The 23,132-nt window shown below is 39.3% G+C and overlaps 1 protein-coding gene across 1 annotated transcript in view; it reads right to left on the reverse strand.

Annotated features, from left to right (window-relative positions):
- Positions 1-23,132, reverse strand: part of LOC134611655 (arf-GAP with SH3 domain, ANK repeat and PH domain-containing protein 2-like) — a 173,827-nt gene that overhangs the window by 85,157 nt on the left and 65,538 nt on the right. Inside the window, exon 2 of the mRNA XM_063455760.1 lies at positions 100-172. Within this exon, the coding sequence (XP_063311830.1) occupies positions 100-172 (73 nt within the window). The remainder of the gene's footprint in view (positions 1-99; positions 173-23,132) is intronic.

Genomic DNA, 23,132 nt, shown 5'->3' on the forward strand with positions numbered 1-23,132 from the left:
GGGAAAGCATTTTTTTTCCCCTTGACTCGCAGTCTAAGACCAACCTACGTCCGTAACGGACTCGTATCTCCACCTGATGCTCAGAAATTAATAACCCACCTTCTCCGGCGCTATGTTTGGATTTTGCAGATTTCTTCATTTTGTTCAGTACAGTACGGTCAGCATCCAGTGCCTAAAAATTAAAAAGAGACAACGTTCAAATAAAAATGTATGAAAATAGGTTTAAAAAAAAAAAAATCCATATTTTACTATTACTTTACTACTGGAGACACTCAAATGTAAATCTTGAACAAACATAGGGATTGCTGGGAAGAGGCTTTGGAAGCGAACGCTTCAGATGTGGGACACTTTAGCCCCAGACCCCTACAGGTAGTGAAGGGAGAGGAGGATATTTGTGTTTGGGTTTTTTTTTTGTTCGTTTTTTATTTTGCAACATACAGCTCCTTTGAGAAGCATGGGGGAAAAAGATAGATCAATAGTATGGTGCCCTGCAAGTCTACTTAGGAAGAAGGATTGGTGTCGTTCATATGAATGTCAGGAAAGGTTGCTGAGGAACATGTATTTGTTGCATACCACTCTAAGAGTTCGGTAGGACGGCAGCATCACATTGTTTATCTGATTGTGTAGTATGTGCTTGCAGCCAGCCATGCTTTCTTTGAGATTCCGGACAGTATCAGTAGTATGCTGTCCATGGGTACAGAGGAGGAGACATGCCATAGAGACGCGTAATGTCAGAACATATCCCCACCTCTCTGTTAGTGCAGCGACAATCTGTCTTTCCTTTGGGGCTCATGCCCCAGGTTTTTCTAAAATATCAAACAATAGCTCTGCGTACAATTGACACAGATTTTGTAGAATAAAATTAACCTGGTAAAAAAATGTTACTGCGTTGTTAATAGATTAAGTTGCATAGTGACAACAAAATCTGGAAGTAGAAAAAAAATAAAATAAAAAATTTTCAAGTACACGATGCCTGGTGGTAAAACTGATTTCTTGTTCTTTTTAGTAGAAATTTGACAGGCCTCTCTGCCATTTTTATGTTAAGAAATGTGTCCAGAAAAGTGTTCCAGACTGTGTTAATGTGATAAGGGGTGTTAATTATAATGTTTAATTACTTGGCACTTCTGATAAAATGTCTTCGAACATTCAACAAATAATAGACATCTTGAATGTTCTGTAGCAAATGTAAGTTGCTTTTTCATCGTGTCGAACAACTGGCCTTTTCAGTCAAGCATATAAATGAGTTATGTTGTCAATCATTTGTGCAAAAGGATTTAAATGGTCACGTGAGGTTTATGAACGAAGCAGGAAGCAGACAGACTACCACAAACTGTATTACTTGTATCATGTGACACAATTAAACTAAGACAAATGTAAATAGGTTAGTGATGGAGAATGAATTATTTTACCTATGCAATGCTTAGTGAATATTCCCCTAGACATACAGAGCTAAAAATATATGCATTAACCTATGGATGTTTTGCATACGGAGACGTGGATTTAATAACCTATATTATCCTGTAGCAACAGATATCTGGACAAGCATCTCTTGATGGCTCCTTTGGTGAGAAATGGCAAGGAAATCGAGGTGAAGAATTAATAAAAGGCCCACAGGTGTAATTAGTACATCTGGAGATACCTTGCCTAACTCTCACCTGGGGCGCCAGAAAAGGGTAATTCTCATAAAAAGGTAAATAATGGGTTAAAAGGCTTATTGTCTTAGTTAAGTCTTTCCACGTCTGCAAGGGTTAAAAGCAAAAATTCTATCCCCTATCTGTTACCTCCCCTTTCTCAGTCTCACAGGTTAAGCTAACCTTCGCATAGTTTAGAGAAGACGTGCTAGACATGCGCAGTAGATTTCCTGTTATACGTAATGTTATATGAATAATTGTACTGTTGGCACTGAATGTCTATGATTGGTTTAGGTTGTCTTCTGTTGGATACACCCCTATGAAAACTGTGTCTGTTTCATTTATACACTGTACCCCACATTAAAAAAAGCACTATTTTTCTGGAACTTCATAATGACTGTTGTACATAAGACATCTGCAATTCGTTTAGCTCCGAATATGAATTCTGACAAATTTCAGGCAATTCGGACATTCGGGTACTTCCGAATGTCCGAAATGCTGAATTGCTGAACTGCCGAATAGGCGAAGTGCCGAAGTCCCGAAATTACCGAATTTCCGAACTGTCGAAGCACAGTATTGCCTAAGAAGGAATATACTTACCCAGTGGAAGAATGAAGAATGTTACACTGTATACAATTTTAAATAAAAAGTATACAAACATAGCCAGGATTCAGCTGTAAGCATTTGCAACACACATTCATATAAAATGTAAGTTACTTAGCCCCACCCCTGAGAGGTGGGTGGGGGCCCTAAATACCAATAAGGGGGGGACCTATTGTCCTCCCCCCTGAGCTGGGGGTGGGGGCCCTAAATAAAAATTTAACCCCGCCCCCCACAGGGGGCAAAAAAAAAAACAATTCATATTCACACATGGATTTGAATCATAACTCTGATTGGTTACTTTCAATCCACCAATCAGAGAGTTATACATCTAATTACACAGTGTGGGAAAATTCCAAAGAACTTTCCCACGCTGTGTAAAATGACACAGAGCACTCTGATTGGTGGATTTCAAGCTAACCAATCAGGGTGCTGTGACAGGTAAATGTAGAGACTTACCTGTCAGTCTCTTCATTTACCTGTCAGAGCACTCTGATTGTTTGGCTTAAACCCACCAATCAGCGTACTCTGAGCCTAATTGTAGGGCGGAGGAACGCTTTATAAGCCTTCCCCCGCCCTGCAGAGCTCAGTCTGCGCGGAGCCCTCCATGGCTGATAAAGGATTATTTATTTCTTTTTTATTTATTTTTTTAATGGATATTATGGATTTTTATTTGCCCTTTTTTGGGGCTGAAAAAGAAGATTTTAGAAGAAAGAAAACATCAAATGGTAAGTTTTTTTTACAGGTACTTAGTTAATGGGTCCCCCCTCATTATTTTTAGGGTGAGGGGGGTAGGTAGGGGTTAGATGTTTTTGGTTTGTGGACCCCTAGTCACCTAAGGGGGGGGGTAAATTTTTATTTAGGGCCCCCACCCGCTGCTCAGGGGTGGGGGCCAGGGGGGGGGAGGACAATAGGTTCTCCCCCTTATTAGTATTTAGGGTCCCCACCCACCGCTCAGGGGTGGGGGTCGGAGGGGAGGACAATAGGTCCCGTCCCCCCATTATTTTACTTTAGGGCCCTCACCGGCCGCTCAGGGGTGGGGGCCGGGGGGAGGACAATAGGTCCCCCAACCCTTTTTTTTATTTTAGGGCCCCCACTCGCCGCTCAGGGGTGGGGGTGCAATAGGTCCCCCTTTAGTTTAAATGACCCCACTGGCATGTCTCGGGATGGGGGACCCCTTTTTTTTTTTTTTAAACAGTGAGCAGCCACTGGTTGCTCACTGTTTAATAGACATGCCCCTACTCGCGTTATACCGTGGGAATGAGGGAGTTATCTACTAAGCGGCTGCAAGAGAAGTGGCGAAGTCCCAAAATGCCGAACCGAACCGCCGAAGTCCCGAATTGCCGAAGTCCCGAATTTCGGAATGCCGAACAGAAAATGTTCCCCATGCACATGCCTATTGTACATTAATTGTTCTCTGCAGTGAACATATACAAAGATTAAGGAAAGCAAGAGGTGTTACCGCATAAATCCATGGCAGCTTAAGGGTTTCCAGACCCTGTAAATTTTGCAGCCTAACAGTCTTGGTAAAGACTGCAGCTCCTATCTATAACAAGTAACAATGCCAACAAACTGGGCAGTAGACTGAATGTAATGTAGTCTACAAGTCCTACCTGTACGGGATATGGTTGTGGTTGTGGTTTTCTGTCTCACAGTTGAATGTAAAAGCTGAAAGAACAGGATGTGATCTTGCAGTTTTACTAACAGACTGGATATGTTTTGACTGGTAACTAAACTAAATATACCTGGAGGAAGTCTACAACTATTATTATTCCTATTTTTTTATTTATTAGATCGGTGAGCCATTTTTGAGGTTATGCCAAAATGTCAAAGCATTAATTTACAGAGTTCCAAACAATTTCTGAAATAAGCATTAGCACAAGAACTGGACACAGGACTTCCATGGTCGAGCAGCTGTATACAAGCCGATCATTAACAAGCACAATTGCAATTGTTGGCTTAAATCGCATGAAACACACTGCCTCTGGACTCTGGAACATTGGAACTGTGTTTTCTGGAGTGATGAATCATGCTTCATGAGCTAGCAGTCTGATGGAACAATCTGGGCATGGTGGACGCCAGCAGAATGCTACCTACCGTAATGCCTACTGTAACGTTTGGTGGAGAAGGGATAGTAACTGTTTGTTCCAGTTTGGCAGTTTCTCACAGTTGTCCTAGGCCCGTTACTTCCAGTGAGGGGTCATCTTAACCCCTTAAGGACCAAACTTCTAGAAAAAAAGGCTATCATGACATGTCACACATGTCATGTGTTCTTAAGGGGTTAAAGACACATGACATGTGTGACATGTCATGATTCCCTTTTATTCCAGAAGTTTGGTCCTTGAGGGGTTAAAGGGACACTATAGTCACCAGTACAACTACAGCTTATTGAATTTGTTCTGGTGAGTAGAATCATTACCTTCAGGCTTTTTTCTGTAAACACTGTCTTTTTAGAGAAAATGCAGTGTTTACATTACAGCCTAGTGATAACTTCACTGGTCACTCCTCAGATAGCTGTTAGAGATCCTTCCTGGGTCATGGCTGCCTAAAATGCATCCAAACATTCAGTATCTCCTCCCTCTGCATGCAGACACTGAACTTCCCTCATATAGATTCATTGATTCAATTCATCTCTATGAGGAGATGCTGATTGGCCAGGGCTGTGTTTGAATTGTGCTGGCTCTGCCCCTGATCTGCCTCCTTGTCAGTCTCAGCCAATCCTATGGGGAAGCATTGTGATTGGATCAGGCTACCACGTCTGATGATGTCAGCAGGCACTGGGCAGGTCTAAAGGAAACCGGGACAAAATATGCAGCTGCAGACTTGAATACAAGTAAGTTTTACTATTTTTAGGGAGGCATGAGGGGGCCTGAGGGGCTAGATGGTGGTTTTAACCCTATAGGGTCAGGAATACATGTTTGTGTTCCTGACCCTATAGTGCTCCTTTAATTAAACAAGATACAAATCTATTTTAAACAACATGGTGCTTCCATCTTTATGGGGGAAGGCCCTTTCCTGTACCAGTATGACCTTGCCCCTGTGTACAAAGTAAGGTCCTTGATCACATAGTTTGAAGATGTTGATACAGAGGAACTAGAGTGTCCTCCACAGAGCTCTGTTTTAACCCCAATGAACACCTTTGGGATTAATTGAAATGACGACTACGAGCCAGACCAACGTTGGTGCCCAACCTCACAAAAAAAAAAATGCTTTTTTGGCTGTATGGGCATAAAACAACACAATCGAAACTCTTAACATTGAGCAGAGTTAAATTTCCAGTGCAACCAATATTTGCAACGGTCACCATTAATTCAGGCTCTCTCCCAATATCAATATGCCTACAAAGAATCTGAGGAGACAGAATCCTTTTGTTTCTGTCTCCTCAGCTCCTGTTTCACTGTATAATTTTTTGATTGGGTTGAATTATATAGCAGCCTCTGCCTGCGAGCATAAATTCTACAAATTTTGTGCAAGCCAAAAATATGCATGTTGCAGCACTCCTGGGAACTCCCATACTACTCTGTGTCAAATAGTGCATTAATAATAATAATGGAAGTTAATGTCACTTAACTGTAAATTATAATGTCTGAACAGAGAGATACACGCACGTGCTATATACCCCTTTAAGGGGACGGCTTCTGAAGCAAAAGGCCAGAATGACGGAATATTTCCGTCATGTGTACCTACGAGGATACTTATTTAGACACATACACTTCATTAAAATATACAGATAATCAGAGAACACATATACACACACTTATACACAAATATCTACATATATTTCAGAAAAGGAAATGGCAATTTTGCTAGTTCGCAGAGTGCTAATCCTTAGAACTCTCTGGGCTCTATGTGTTTGCAATGCAAAGCTCTGAACAATTATTTTTTTTTCCCTAAGGGAAACTGGCAGTAGGACTGTGTGTCTTGGAGGAAGGGCAGAGGAAACTGAGTGGGTAAATATCAAATCTGATGCAATTAAAGACATCCTTGTGAGACTCCCAAACCAATAACTTGCCCGTTCTGGATTGTTGGAGGTGACAGTCACTGCGGAATCTTCACATTAACCTCTCCACTGCTGAATCCTGATTGGCGGTCAACAGTCTGTATGACAAATCACAGTCTGCAGCTTTTCTGGAAATGAACCCTGGCCATGCCTGCTATGATTGACTGTAATACTATTTATTTATTCTGCATGCAGATATAGAATGAACACAAAGATTCAGGACACAATGGAGTAAAAAATATCTATGAATTTCAAACTATGTTAATGATACGAACCCTTAAAAAAAGACACTCGGAGCACTAAAATCACTTTATTTTAATGCAATGATTTGGGTTCATAGATGTAGCTTGGGTTTAAAGCTTCTCATAGAGCCTATTGAATTGGCGAATCTCAGTGATTACCGCACATGAATTATATGCCTCAACTGCTGCTTTATGAGAAGCATTATTTGAGGAGACTGTCTCAGTGCTACAATAAAGGTAAATTTAAAAGGACACTGTAGGCACCCAGACTACTTCAGCTCATTGAAGTGGTCTAGGTGCAGTTGTCCCTTTTGCACTTAGTGCTGCAATGTTAAACATTGATGTTCAGAGAAACTGCAATTTTTACATTGCATCACTAAGTCTGCCTCCAGTGGCTGTCTACCAGACTGCCACGGAAGGTGCTTCCTGGATCCAAACGGACCTATGCTCCAGTAATGAATGCTGGATATCCTCACGCTTTGCATGAGGACATCCAGCGTCAGATCTTTCCCCACAGGAAAACAGTGATTCATTAGCGTCCACTTGTCGCGGGACGTTGGAAGTGTGTCATTTTAATTTTACAAAAAGTATTGGCACAATTATAAATTAACTTACCAACACCGAATGTCAGACAACCCAGCCTGTTACTAGCTGGTTGTGGTTGTTTAGCTTGATGGAGGCTCAACTCAAGAAGCAGACAATTGCCACGGGTAGGCAACCTTTTAGTAGTACAGTGCCAAAACAATTTCTTGAAGTCCCTTGGTGTGCCGGTCCTAATTTTTTTTTTTTTTTTTTATGGAAGTATGTATGGTTCAGTATTGTGCTTGTGTTATATATTGGTGCTGCAGTTGCTTTGTAACATTGTATTTCTGCGTATGTGGGCTGTTGTATGTTCATAAGTAGTTTGTGATATTGCAAATGATACTCAAGAATGTGGACTGTGTATGGGGGCTGCTTATGGAATTGTGTGTGTGTAAATGTCACCTTGTGTTTAGTGGTGTGTGTACATGTATGTGTGAGGCTGCTCATAGTATTACATGTGGGAGGCTGCTTGTGAGTTGTATGCGTGTATGTGGATTGCCAGTGGTGTTGTGTTTGTGGGGACAGTGTGTGTTTGTGTTTGGGCTTTTTATATTCTTGGTCTGAGAGGAAGGCTTGTTCTGCAGCTCTCTATTTAACTAGCAGTTTGAGTGGCTTCCCTGGAGTCCAGTGGGGACAAGGGGTTGCCAGGTACAGGGCAAGGGCAGAAGCAGATTGCTCTACTCCAGTACGGATTCCTGTTATCAAGTGCTGGGAGCAAGTGATCTGAGATAACTTCCTCTAAGTTCTGCAATGTGTAAATTGAGAATTGTCCCTCACCACCTGCAATCACTGCTCTGTTTGCACTAGCCGATATCAGGAGTCCCACTGGGACTGATGTATGGGTTGTATGATGTATACACACAACCCATTATAGGGTATATACACTTCCTGGTTGTTCTGATTTCCTTGCCCTGGCGTGATTTGTTACCAGAGTGTGTTGGATTAACTGCTTTCAAACTCTGCTTGTTTGACTTTTCTTGCTCTCGGTTATCCTGACCTTGGCCTGACTATCGATTCTGTGTATCTCTGTTATCATAGACCTAGACCGGTCTCTCGTTTATTTTCTGTCTGCTTGCAGAGATTTAATTTATTTGTCTTAGGCACTATCCCGGTTACTCTAAGAACCAGTACATGTTTAATGGTTTCCTTTAGGTTTGTTCCTGACAGAAAGTCTGTGATTGGACAACCACAGAAAGTCTGGGCTTAGAAGGAGATGGCTTGCAAAGGCTTCAGGCAAGAGATCTACAACTACAACCGCCGTCCCCTCTGGTACTTAAGAATGGTTGAAAACTACCAGTCACCGGTTACATTAATATCATGAGCACTTTGTCTATACAACCGAGAGCTGAAACATATCCAACCAGGACTTACAAGACACACCAATTTGCAAGATTGAGGCCATGCATGACCACTCACTATCACTTACTTGAACCACCCTGACCAACAACACATATGGTCTCTGTTTCTCAACGCCCACATCAATGGTATGCCACACTCCAAAACTAACCAGGCCTCTACCAGCATAAATTAGGCATATACTAATGTTTCTGCATGTATAAATGAACTGTACTCACAACATTCATAGTATTGTAAAATTGGTGTATGAATATTACTGTACTTATGTTCTACCTTGATTGTAATGTGAAAAATGCTTTATATTCTCATCCTTATACTGCAACCTTGTTTCTATTACGCTATGTAACCTGCGTTGCACATGTATGCCTGCACACGCAGATGTTTTATAATAAAAACAAAATAAACCAAAAAAAAGTAATCTACAGCTTTTGAAAGTGGCATTTAAAAATATCACAGGTAAAAAATAAAAAGATTCCACCCCTTTATTCAAAACTCTGCATCCTCCTTGCTTAGCGCCCAATGCATTACCTTTATAAGGAGCCCACATGCTTCTGCTTTATTCACCATCCACAATGGCTCCCCTTTATACAGCACTTAGTACTTCCTTACATCATCATCATGACGAGCTGGGAGCAGGTATAGGAAGCAATAATGCCCAGGCATATTTTGACGCAAGATGGAATCCTTGGCAAGATTGTCAGGATTACATTTTAGCATTTGGACACATATTGGCACATATTTGTGCCACAGCTGCAAATTATAGGTGGTCAGCAGTAGTGCTCCAATGAATTTGGGTAAATGACTATGGCTGGGGGGCACTAGGAGTTGATGCACTCCGTGTGGATGTACAGAATCATTCTCCAAACCTAACAAAAAAGGGATATAGGATGGCGTCAGTGGATGCCATCTGATCCACTAGTGAGCTATTTACACCACCGGCACAGGTGACTTGGGCAGTCAAAAAGGTTTAATCAGAGACTTCTGGCATCGAGGTAAGGCATGAAAGTTGCCGGGTTTTCCGGGTAAGTAAAACACAAAATAGTTTTCACTGAAAATTATGGAGGGAGGGGGGGGCAGGGCCTGATAGCTGAGCAGGGCAGACATGCTTACTGAGTGCTCTGGCAAAACCAAGCGTAATCAAGGCTTTTTAAGGCCTAAACGTGACTCCTGCAGCTCCACACAAATGTGGCTAACAGAAGAATTGAGTAGGAGCCCGTGGAAACCTGACCCAGGTCTTTCCGTAGAGATTCCCGGGGACCGCACCGAGCAGCAACAAGCGTGAGACCCCGCAACCCCCCCCCCCCCCCCCCTGGACCAGTGGGGGTCATCCCGGTCCCCGCTGGGCAAGGTTACTCACCCGCAACAGACTAATCTTCTGCCGGAACGAAGAGCATGCAACGAGGTTAAAATGGCCGCCGAACCACAACTACCACAGCCTCAAGAGGGCCTGGCAACCAGAGCATGGAGAGAGTGCCTTGAGGCGCGGTTCGACCAGATCTGCGAGGAGTTCTGGCGGCGCCTAGAACACAGACCTCCCCTGCATGCCTTACCTGCTAAGTAGGAGAAAGCAGCTGAATCAGAGGGCCACAGACCCGACTCTGGAACGGGTGCACACGGAGAGGCACGTCCCTCACGCCATCAGAGCGGCTGGCAGAATGTCCAGCTAACGAAGCGCCCTGGGACCCATGCCCGAACCAAGCGGAAAACAAAGACCCTTCGGGATGGGAGACAGGCTCCCCTTCACTCCCGTGAGCGAAAGGATAACTCCAACTGGCGGGCTTGTGGCGCCGGTAGATCATGGGCTCAGAAAACAACCAGAACCAAGCCTGAACACACATGGGCCATATGGAGACTCATGGAGGGTCAGCAACAACAAGTTTATCATGGACACAGCAAGTATTCACTAATGATGCCTGAAACAGGCATAGGCTGACAGTCCCCCTACATGCAATTCATAGCCCTCAGTCTGTTTGCATTATTTACTCCTATTTACTTTAATTTGTATTCACTCTGGCGACATCAAGGTACCTGTCTCTTATTTTACCACCCAGTGGACTTGCGTCTCATGTATCCGAGGATGCAGTGATATATGTCTTGTTTAATCTAATCATAAAAGCTTTAAAATCTCTGCTACATAATTTAACTATCTTAATATTATAAAAATATGTGCAGTTCATCTACATGCCATTAACATACTTTACATTGTCTGTTATTACTATATCTTTACCTACTGTTGTGGCACCACAAGCTTTATTGTCATTACATGCACAACAAAAATAAAGAATTATAAAAAAAAAAAAAAAAAAAATTATGGAGGGAGACATAGTTAATAGTGCTCAATAGGGCATTTAAAAATTTTTTGTCTCTGCAACTGATAAGGTGGACAGGACAGTGCTATACCCTGGCACTCTACCAAGAGAGATAATTAGTAGAAAAAATGTGATGCTAATTATAGACCACTCTTAAAGATGAAATAAAAACAGTGTTTCTTTATGTTATAATACATTATCTCATCTTTTAAATTCATCAAAATTATTAAACAAATCTGTTGGCTACTTTTTCAACTCCCTCTGACACTCCTCTTCATTAACTTTTGGTCGGCATGTCATGTTATCGCTCACGGTTTTGAAATCATCTGTTACTTTTTACATATATTATGTGTACAGCAACTTTTATCTGATAACCTGATCTTTACAAAGCCAAACACTGAAGAAAGGAATTAAAAAATTCCTTTCAGAAGGTTCGAGTTTCACAATCTCAAATATATCTCAAGTAATAAGCCAAAGAAAAAGAAAGTGAGGTTATCGGAAGAAAATAAGGTAGCCTGCAGAAAAGGACATAACTTAAAGATAATAATCTGTAGATGCGATGCATGGAATCACTTTCTGGCATAGGCGGTCGTGGCCAACGTGGTGGAAGAGTTCAGAAAGACGTGGGACATACAAACATTTATCCCGAGCAGTAAACAAAATCAAGGATTCAAAACTGCATTTTGTATACGCAGTGCTTTGGGTATATGTGAAAAGGTCAAACTTGACAGAATTGCCATTTTCCTACCTAAATTATCATAATTTTTAATATGCCATTTCTATGTGAGCAGAAGTAACACACATACATCCTCCTTGAAGCCATAATTATGGGAAAGAAATAAAGATGTACGGGTTATACATTTTCGCCAAGGTTATCTGATGTAGTACGTCCTTTGAGTGCTACGCTATTTGCCCGTCCAACCTTCAAACTGGTAATCATTGTAAATTATCTGTCCTTGTTTAGCATTAAGCAGAGTACTATGCAAAACCACAGAGAGCAGTATTCGACTTTTTAATGGTTAGGCTATGTGTTATCCAGACATTTTGTTTGCCTACGGGCAGACAAATCATTTATGTGACACAGTCGGACCAATATTTTTTTTTGGCAACCTGATGTGTCGAAATCCTACAATCCTGCTGTAGATGAATTGGAAATTTTGCTCAAAGTGCTATCTCACCCGACTGTACCATTTGCTTTGACTGAATCATCGTATACCGAAGCAGAAAAAAAACAGAATATAGTTCGGAGCTCTGCAGTAATATAAATTGGTTTCAGTTTCCCTGTATTTTCCAATATCCCTTATTAGAGTTTTTTAAACTGCATTTTTGTTTGATACACCAGTAAACCAGGGATGATAAATAGACTAGGGCTGCCTTAGTAAAATATGCGACTCCTCTATGTGATAAAAATGTCTCAGGGCATTGATGTAAATTGTAGATGAATGAAGATAAAAAATAAAATGTAACACTCAAAACATTTATTGCAACAAAGAGACTGAGTCGGAAATACATTCTGTATTGCTTAACTGGTCTTCGACAATCCACTCTGTAATACTTTCATGTAGATTTTCTAAATTACTTCTTCAAACCAGCGTTCTCTTATAATAAAATTGAATTATAAAATGGTCTGTACAGTTTCAGTGGCACTTCTAGCTACTTTATTCTGTTTCAGGTATGAACAAAAAAAAAAAATGATTTCAGATTGCTAGCCAACAGGCTCGGCATCAATAGCATTACATAGAATTGTGATTTTACGGTTACAGTAGGGCCCCAACTAGTGCCGGTTTATTTCCAAAGTGTTCTGTATTTCGGAACTGCAGGGAACTGTCCTCTTGGGCAGCTATGCGCGATTGTATCATTAGAATCTCTCATGCTGTGCAGCAGGCAATAGGATCATACAGAGAATGCTCCAACAGAGCTCTCTGCATGGATCTGCAAGTAGGGGGCTTGCCGGAAAACTGCCTGTTAGCATTCTGCTTGATGCCAGCTGACATGCCCCCTTCAGTGGATAGACAGGCGCACTTCCTGGGCAGGCACGCCCATTGTGCATCACCAGTGACACAAGTTGCATCACTGTTGATGACCACTGTCCTTTGCGCTCTTATCTGTCCAATATCATCAGACACTTACACAGGCAGAAATAGACAGGTTAATATCCAAGTTTAGCCATAATGTTTTCCCACAGAATAAGGATACTGAAGTTTTGATCAAACAACTGGAGGGTTTAAACAAAAATGTGATTCAATATAACCATAGTTCGAACATGTGTTTATTTTTTTCACTACAACTTTGGTCAAACACGTGTTTTTTCACTATATGTTGTTCGAACACGTGTGTTTCTTCGCATTATAAAATAGCAAACATTGCAGAGCCATGTTATCCTTGCGAAATGAGTCAGGCCGAAACATTGGGGCTATGCCCTCCACACTCTCCGACATTAAATTGGAAGTAACACTTGAGGGTCTAGAGGATTCAGATGTATCCGGTTTGCTTATATATTTATATATTGTAGACACTATGGGGTGTCATATTTAATACAAATATTTATGTTATTTTAATGTTTATGTGACACTGTACTTTACTAGTTATTGTTATTTAACTAATGAAAACTTTTGTGCGATGGCAATGGTGCGCTACGGTGTTTTAATAATCACAATGACATACCTAGCAATGCTGGGAGGTATGAAGATGTGTTGATAGTCACAGTTTTATTTTAGTAACAGAGAGTTACAGACTAAACACTTTGTTTCCCGAGTGCCCTCATTTTCTTGCAGTTTATTTCTAAAACAGTAAACCTTTACCTGTGTGGTTTGTCTATCCATCAGTGGATGTTGGTCTATAAGGGCAGGAAGGCCGGCTTCAACCATTTTTTTTTTTTTCTTGCAATAAGTTGCATAAATATCTATTGGTGTGTTACAGAAAATATGCTGAGTTTTGATTATACCTAAATATTCCCCCCTCCCTATAGTGAGGACTGTAGATGCTGTAGATGCTGCAGAGAAGCTGAGCAACTGATCAAGTCAAGATTGTGGGACATTTGTGATAAAACATTCCATTCTCTTAGTATGGATCCCTCGGAGATGCTTAGTCTGCTCTATAGTATTTCTAACTTCGCCCATTGGATTTATATCGGGCCTGCAGTTCCTGGATGCCATTAAAGACAAACCCCTTGTATTGTCATAGGGTTGTGTTTGAGTAACCGCATCATGAAGCGGGAGGGGTAATGTTTGGGGTCGCCATGTACAGAAGGGGGTTTCAGATAGCTTAGGCATTCCAAACCTTAAAACGAGATTAGCCCTTCTTTCTTGCAAAACCAAGTAGCTAACAGTTAGCTGCTGGTTGAGTATTTTTTTCATGCAGTTCGGTTTCGACACTGTAGGCACCCAGACCACTTTAGTCATTGAAGTGGTCTGCGTGCAAACTCCCATCACCCTTAACCCTGCATTGGTAATTATTGCAGTGTTTATAAACTGCAATAATTGCCTCTGAGGGTTAAGTCCTCCTCTAGTTGCTGTCTATCAGACAGCCACTAGAGGGACTTTCGGAATTGAAACAGACTTTAGGTCCGTTATCCGACGCTGGGCATCCTCGCACTCTGCATGAGGACTTCCAGCGTCAGATTTTCTCCATAGGAAAGCATTGATGTTATAGGATTTTGAATTATACAGATTTATACTGGTGTACACACTGACATTTTTAATTACATTTTCTAAATCAAGATTTTTTATTTATTTTTAAACGAGTCCCCCCACAACATCTTTTGCTGCACTTCAAAAAAGCAGTTTTCACAACAACTATACTCTTCAGTAAAAGCAACACACAAATAAGGCTGCCACAATAACATACACTGGTTCTCCATCTTAAGGAATACCTACAATCAGCATCCCTATACAAAATATATAAAATAAAATTGACAGTTCTAAGAACACGCTAACTCAGCAACCTCAAAGCAAGTCAAGCAAACAACAAAGTAAAACAAATTAAAAACGTTTAACACTAAATCAATCTAAAAAAACAGAAACGTGTATGAGGCAAATCGTGTTCTGAGAAAATTGTAGGTGATTTACTAATAATTTATGCATCTAAAATGTAATTTAGAACACGAACAGTGCATCTAATTTACAGACTGATTTCTAGATATTTATGGCAGTTTAAAGTCATATTACTGTGAGTATTATTGCTGTGGAACTCTGTTATACACCCAGACACATCAACAATATGGAGCTCCTTTAAAAAAAAAAAAAAAAAAACCAGACAAGAGGGATTTGTCTCCTGAATATAGGCACATTTCGGAGGTATAGAACTGAAAAGCAAATTTTATAAGGTTTTTAGATTCCGATTCAACTGTATTGTCACTGTACCATGTGACAATACAAGGGCAATAAAACACGGTTGCCCTCTGAACAGAAATGCAGCAGAAATTTATAAAATACTATTTAAAAAAAAATGTTCTTCCAGTGTAAGTTTTTCAGTTTATACTTAATACTACAATTCCATAATACTTACCGGGACACTATAGTCACTAAAACAACTTTAGCTTAATGAAGCAGTTTAGGTGTATACACCATGCTCCTGCAGTCTCACTGCTCAGTTTTCTGACATTTAGGAGTTAAATCACATTGTGTATACAGCCCTAGTCACAACTCCCTGCATGTGACTTCCTTAACCCCTTAAGGACTGGACTTTTTTTGCGATGTTGTACATTTGCGACCAGGCATCTTTTTGCACTTTTGTGGTGTTTGTGTTTAGCTGTAATTTTCCGCTCTCTCATTTACTGTTCCTATACAAATTATATATTGTTTTTTTCAGGACAAAAGGGGCTTTCTTTACATACCATTATTTATATAATCTCATGTAATTTAATTTTAAAAAAAATGAAAAAATATGATGAAAAATTGAAAAAAATACATGTTTTTTGACTTTTATGTGAAAAATCTTTTATTCATCTACAAAAGCGAATGAAAAAAACTGCTAAATAGATTCAAAATTTTGTCCTGAGTTTAAAAATACCCAGTGTTTACATGCTTTTTGCTATTTTTTTGCATGTTATAAGGCTATAAGTACAAGTAGGATATTGCGGTTTCAAAACATACATTTTTAAAATGTATCAATAGTGACATTGTAACACTATTATCTGTCATAAATCTCTGAATAACACCCCACATGTACATATTTTTTTTAAAGTAGACAACCCAGGGTATTCAATATGGGGTATGTCCAGACTTTTTTAGTAGCCACTTAGTCGCAAACACTGGCCAAAGTTAGCGTTCATATTTGTTTGTGTGTGAAAAAAGTAAAAAACTAAATTGAACGCTAATTTTGGCCAGTGTTTGTGACCAAGTGGTTACTAAAAAAGACTGGACATACCCCATTTGCAATATCTTGGGTTGTCTTCTTTCGCAAATGGTATGCCATCATGGGGGTAATTCTCATTCCTGGGCTACCATACGCTCTCAAAGGCAACGTAACCAACCTGGCCATTTTCAATGTAAAAATATTTGACCCATATATTTGACCCTGTAACTTTCAAAAACGCTATAAAACCTGTACATGGGGGTTACTGTTATACTCAGGAGACTTTGCTGAACACAAATATTAGTGTTTAAAAACTGGAAAATGTATCACAACAATTATATCATCAGTAAACGTGCTGTTTATGTGTGAAAAATGCAAAAAAAGTCACTTTCACTGACAATATCATCGCTGTGATATGTTTTACTGTTTTGAATCACTAATATTTGTGTTCAGCAAAGTCTCCCGAGTAAAACAGTACCCCCCATGTACAGGTTTTAGGGTGTCGTAGAACGTTACAGGGTAAAATACAGTGCTAACAAATTAAATTCTCTGGACTTTCGGCCTGGGTTGGCAGGCTGGTCCCTTAAATTGCAATCAATAAAATAACTTAATTATGTAAAAATATTACATAAATACGCACGTAGAATTTTAATATATGTGCATAGTTATATATTTGAAGTCTACGTGTATATTTATATAATTATTTATGTAATTTTGTATATGGACATATGAATAGTTCGTATTCTTTTTATTTATTTATATATACATAGATATATATACAATTTCATTCTAAGTGTATTTTGATATAAATATATATATATATTAATATCAAAATACAGTTAGAATAACATTTCGTATAGATATATAATTTTTTTAATTTTTATTATTATTTTTAATTTTTTTAATTTAATTTAAATTATTTATTATTCGTATTTTATAATAATATATATATACAATATATATATAGTTATTATATATATTATATATATATGTGTGTAAATTAATTATAAGTGTATTTTTATATTAATATATGTACATATTAATACAAAAATACACTTAGCATGACATTATATATATGATATATAGACATATATTATATAGGTATAATATATGTCTATATATCATATATATATACACATATATAATAATAATTTTTTTTTATTAACTCTAACTTTAATTTTTTTTAGATTTTACACTGGCAGGGAGACTGCCTGTCAGCACAGACAGTCCCCCTGCAGGCAGATACTTGGACACCTATTGTGACCATGTGGTCGCCCTGTTGGGCGATCACATGGCCACAGGGGTCCTAAACCGCCATGGGGAGACTGTCTGGGCTGCAGGCAGTCTCCCCACAACGGGAGCACCGCCGATCGCCACCGGGGGAACGACGGCGATCGGGTAAGTACATTTTAAATTTAGGACGGTTCAGGACCGTCGTCGGTCGGCAAGGGAAAAATGCAGATGACGGTCCTGAACCGTCTTGCATCCTCAAGGGGTTAATGCTTCCTGTAAAGAGTCATCTAATGTTTACACTTCCTTTATTGCAAATTATTTTTCATTTATAATGTCTTATCTCCTACTCTGTTAATAGCTTACTAGACCATGCAAGCTCCTACTATGTGTGATTAGAGTTCAATTTACACTCTAATTCGGATTGAAAATTTAAACAATTTTGTTTTCATGCAGGCTGTTTCAGTCACAGCCAGGGGGGGTGTGGCTACGGCTGCCTAAACAGAAACAAAAGTGATTTAACTCCTAAATGGCAGTGAATTGAGCAGTGAAACTTCAGAAGCATGATCTATACACCAAAACTGCTTCTTTAAGCTAAAGTTGTTTTGGTGACTATAGTGTCCCTTTAAGAATACAATCCTTTTGCATTAGAACTAATTTCCAGCCTAAAAATAAATCGACTTTATATAGTAGTGCCACCATATAAAAATCCAACACACAACCCTTTACGCTAATCCGAGTAAAAAAATAAGTGTACCAACCGCCATTCAGTTAATTCGTTAATTCGTGCAAATAAATACCCAATTCCATAACAGTATATCTTTTATTTTTTTATTTTTTTTAAGTACCGGTAAATGTGCTTTAGTTCTTTTATTCAGGCTAATGCATTTTTACATTTTCTTTTAACTACCACATGTCCTGTTTAAGTAATTATTTATATATATATACATTTATCTTAGGTTATGTGTGGCGTGAAAGTAAAGAGGAAGGAATGGTGACTGTGTTGGAAGCGTAGGTGAGGAAACAGTGTCCAAATATTTTGGGTTCATCTACACCTGTTGAGTAATACCCCCACTCCCCCACATGTATACTTGCAGATGTAGAGAGATCAGGGGTCACTGGTAGATGCTATGTGTGCGTAACTTACTTCAACACCTGTCGTTATGTTTATAGCAGCAAATAAATATATGTATATATATATATATATATATATCATTAATTTGTCTACACAGTATTTGTACGTCGTGCACTGCGACTGACAACTGCACTTTGAAACTAAAATTATAATATATTATAGTAGATCGTAAGTCAAACTAAAACAGCCCTTTAAATTTAAAGCAAATTTGTTAACATTCAGATTATTAGACGTTCCCTTAAATTATATTACCATGAAAATGAACCAGCCTTTATTCAAGTTGTAAAACTATAACAAAATACAGAAAAGGTTCTCTGTTGTGAATTTGTAGCGAACAAAGAAAATTATCTCAGCAGAAGTCAGGAGCCTGGGAGTAATTGCTGTTTAGTTTCCAAGGTTCTCTCATTATTATTCGGATTCCTGTTGCCTTGGAAACAGCTTCCTCCAGCTGCCGAGTGCTTCCCAAAATGATTGACACAGCGCATTTACGAACCTTTTGCAGAATGTGTTCTTTGTGGTGCATCGTGACACGAGCCAGGCCTGGGAGCATTAAAGAGCTCTCTATTCTAGATCCTGATAAAATACTGTCCGGTGAGGCCTAAGGCAATGGGTGTCTTCTTGTGAGGTAAATGTTAGAGGTCGATACACTTCATCGAAATTTTAAGCATATGACAGAAAAACCTAATAACACACCGTGACTACTGAAACAAAAACTTACTTAATTTACAGTAAAACGAAGGCAGACGCAAGATGCCAAATATTAATACACAGCCTCCACAACAAATGTCTCCATGCACGTACTTTCCTGTTCCTGAAAGGATGCTCACTTACTAAATGTAATATTAATACTAAATATTCCAGTACAAAGTTTGACAGCACATTCACTTAATATCTACTAAGTAAATTTTTCAAACTGGTTGTATGACTGGCGCAAGACTTTAGAATAATTCTAGATAAGCCATTAAAGACAGAAAGGATGAGTGATTAAATGCACAAATGAACAATTACAGCTAGGTTGACAATCAAACACACACCAAAAAAACTATTTCAAATAACCATTATACATTGTGACATTTAAATTTCAAAGAAATGTTAACAAACCTTCCAAAGGCTGCTTGAGAGGAATGTTTAATTTCTTTAGGAAAGTGTATCACCTACACCCTTTTTATTACAGTGGAACCTCAGAACTCGAACGTTCCCATTCTGAAACAATTCAGAAGTCGAACTAAAATTTTGCGTAAAAAATGTCTCGGTACGCGAACGATTCTCGGTACCGAACACATCACATGGCATTCACAGAGGGACGGGGAAGCATGGGATACAAGTGTGAGATGATGAAATATGGGAGATGGACAATGTAAAGGTAGAAAGAGGAATATAGGGAGAGAAAAACCGGATGGCAGAGGGACACAAGTAAAGTGTGAAGGGTTATGGACAGAATTATTATGCAAGGAAAAAGGGGAAAATATGAGGAGAAGGACACCAGAGGACAAAGGGACACGAGTAAGAAGAGGGACTATGAAAATAAGCATACAAGCAGAGAAAAGAGGGGTATTAGATATTTTGAACCTGATACAGACATTTTATATGCTTTTGTATGTAATGCCAGAAGAAGTTACCTATCCCCATCCACATAATTTTGGGGGTCTGGAATGGATTAAATAGATTTACATTAATTCCTATGGGAAATGTTGATTCGGTTGTCGAACAGCCTTCTGGAACGGATTGAGTTCGAGTTCCGAGGTTACATTGTACTTTACAGATTGCTGCAACTACAGAACTATCCTAGCAGAACTATTTTCTTTTTATTTAACAAGTAAACTTTAACAAATAAAATAAAATAAAAAGTTGACCGTGCTGGACTGTGTCCTTCACCTAACCAAAATGAACACCTGTTTTTTGTTTTGTTTTGTTTTTTACAGATTCTTTGCTTGTTCCAGCGTCTATGTTACTATAGGTAATCAGTCTCTCAAGTGAGACCTGTCAACATATGCAACCCTTGAGCACTACCCATTAAAAAAAAAATGTTAAAACATTTTTTTGCAAAGGAATCCTTAACTCCTGGTGAATTACACCCAGCAATGGACTTCCCTAAAAAAAAAAGTATAAAATAAAATACAAAAAAAAAAAAAAAAAAGTACTAGAAATACTAGACTGCAGTGGCAGACTCCTGCAAATCCCTTATGGAACAAATTACTACAATGAAAATATTTCAGAAGCATAGATATGATCCATCTAGAACATGTAAACCTTTATACTATATGTAGTGATGCATTCGTATGGCAAGACTTGCACGCCCTATATCCAAGTGGTTGGTCAACTCCTGAGCATTGACCACGTCGACCAGATGTTAGACCTCCACTCTTCCTACATTCTCATGGTTCAATTTTCTGGTTTGTCAGGAGAATTCCCTAAAAGTAGACTGAACAACTGATTCAAGCCCTCTAAGACATGGGTTCCAAACCCAGTCCTCAAGTACCCCCTACCAGTCCAAGATTTCGGGATTACCCTGTTGTGGCTAAAGTTTTTTTTTTCTTTCTTTCTAAAAACACCTTAGACACAACTGGGTAATCCCTAAATCCTGGACTGTTAGGGGGTACTTTAAGACTGGGTTGGGAACCACTGCTCTAAGAGATGGGTAATCCCAACAGCAGACAGACTGTGCAAAAGGCCAATGCATACTGCAATGTGTTGACGCCTTGCTCCAAACCAGGTTAGGTTACATTTTTTTTTGGAGATTATTACGCACTAAGTGAGCATCTATTTACATACGACCTATTGTGCTTTTGATTGCATGCATGGATTTTGCCTTTACAGGCTATACCTATTTTGTGCAAGTCCTAGATTAGAATTTGGGACATTGAAAGCTTGCTTTGTACATGCATCGTAAGGTTGGGTATCCATTGGGTATCTAAATGGAGTGTGACCAAATAGAATAAAATGTAGCATGCAGTACGCATGGCAGATTGAATACCTTTAAAGGATATGCATCATTTCTGGAAAAACAAAATAAAAAATATAAAAAACATACAGATTTAGAATGTATTTGTATTTTGTTCCCTTTGTAATTTTCTTCGGTTGACTGTTTCTGAATTGGGTACACAAGGATCAACAACAGGTCAGGTTATATCAATATACATTTGGAGAAAAAAAAAATCAGTAGTCTGTAAAGTCTGGACAGCTGGCGATCCACTGGCGACTTAGATTTGGCAGAGACACCATAATATTTCGTCTTTCCAAGGTCAATAAAATGGGCAACATTAAGCATCAATCAATCATATTTGGAAGTGTTGGTAATTGACTAAGAAACTGCGAATGCCAAAAAATGCATCGATTGAAATTGTTGAGAAGTTGGAAGGTTGGACAAGCAATAATGCATCGTCTCCTGCAGTTTTTAAAGACCTAATCTTGGGATATACATCAGCAAACAGTAAATCCCTCCCATAATTTCCTATATTACACTACACTATCACTAAACATTAACCCCTACACCAACATTGATTATTAACGGCTACACTACTCAACGCTAAACATTAACTCTTCACTATCCGAACATGTATATTATATTGCACGATATTTTTAGGTTAGGATAAATGTGTTAGAATAGTTCATGTTTAGCGTTAAGAGTAGTGTAGCGGTTAATATTTAAAGGGACACTATAGTCACCCAGACGACTTCAGCTCAATGAAGTGGTCTGGGTGCCAGGTCCCTCAGGTTTTAACCCTTCAGATGCAAACATAGCAGTTTCAGAGAAACTGCTATGTTTACATTTGGGGTTAAACCAGCCTCTAGTGGCTGTCTTCCGGACAGCCACTAGAGGCGCATCTGCGACGCTGGAGGCATATTATGCCTCCATCGCTCAGAGCGTCCATAGGAAAGCATTGAGAAATGCTTTCCTATTGACAGCTTGAATGCGCGCGCGGCACATGCCGCGCATGCGCATTCGGCTCCGCTGACATCAGACGGGGGAGCGGATGTCGGCGGGGGAGGAGAGGTCACCAGTGCCGAGGGAGCCTTGGGCTGGAACAAGGCAAGTAACTGAAGGGGTTTTAACCCCTTCAGTGCCACGGGAGAGGGACCCTGAGGGTGGGGGCTTTGTTTTTCTGACACTATAGTGATCCTTTAATGTTAGTATAGTGTAGGGGTTAATGTTTAGTGATAGTGATAGTGTAATATAGGAAATGAGGGGAGGACTTTACTGTATGCGTATGTATATCCCAATTTTAGGTCTTCAAAAACTGCAGTAGACGATGCGTTATTGCCTGTTCATTAAGGGAAATAATTGCACAGATGACGTCCCCATCTGTGCAGTACCAGAATAGAAAACATGATCTGCCTGTTAAAAAAAAAAATCAAATATGTATTCACATTCATAGGTCTTTTTATTATATCTTCTTACTTTGCAAATCAATGTTTCAGCTCGCTTATGGAATTTATCCAGATGTGTAAATAATTGTAAAGTGACCATTAATAAACCCTTCCCCCTCCTCCTCCCACCCAAAAAAAGTATATCAAGTTAAATAGAGATTACTTAATTTATATATAGCAAATGAATCAACCAGCTATTTGAACTGGCCGATAAGTTTTAGGCACATGGACTTCGACATCATCTATGCAGTTATCTTCCGTAATGAATAGGGAATAATGCGCACATCATTTTTAAGCAGTCTAGGGATGCGCAGCTCAGGATGAACCTGGATATACATGTTAGGACTACATTCCGAGTGACCCCTGCAACCATTTTTTGTTTGT

The sequence above is a fragment of the Pelobates fuscus genome, chromosome 5 (genome assembly GCF_036172605.1).
Source record: "Pelobates fuscus isolate aPelFus1 chromosome 5, aPelFus1.pri, whole genome shotgun sequence".
Lineage (NCBI taxonomy): Eukaryota > Metazoa > Chordata > Amphibia > Anura > Pelobatidae > Pelobates > Pelobates fuscus.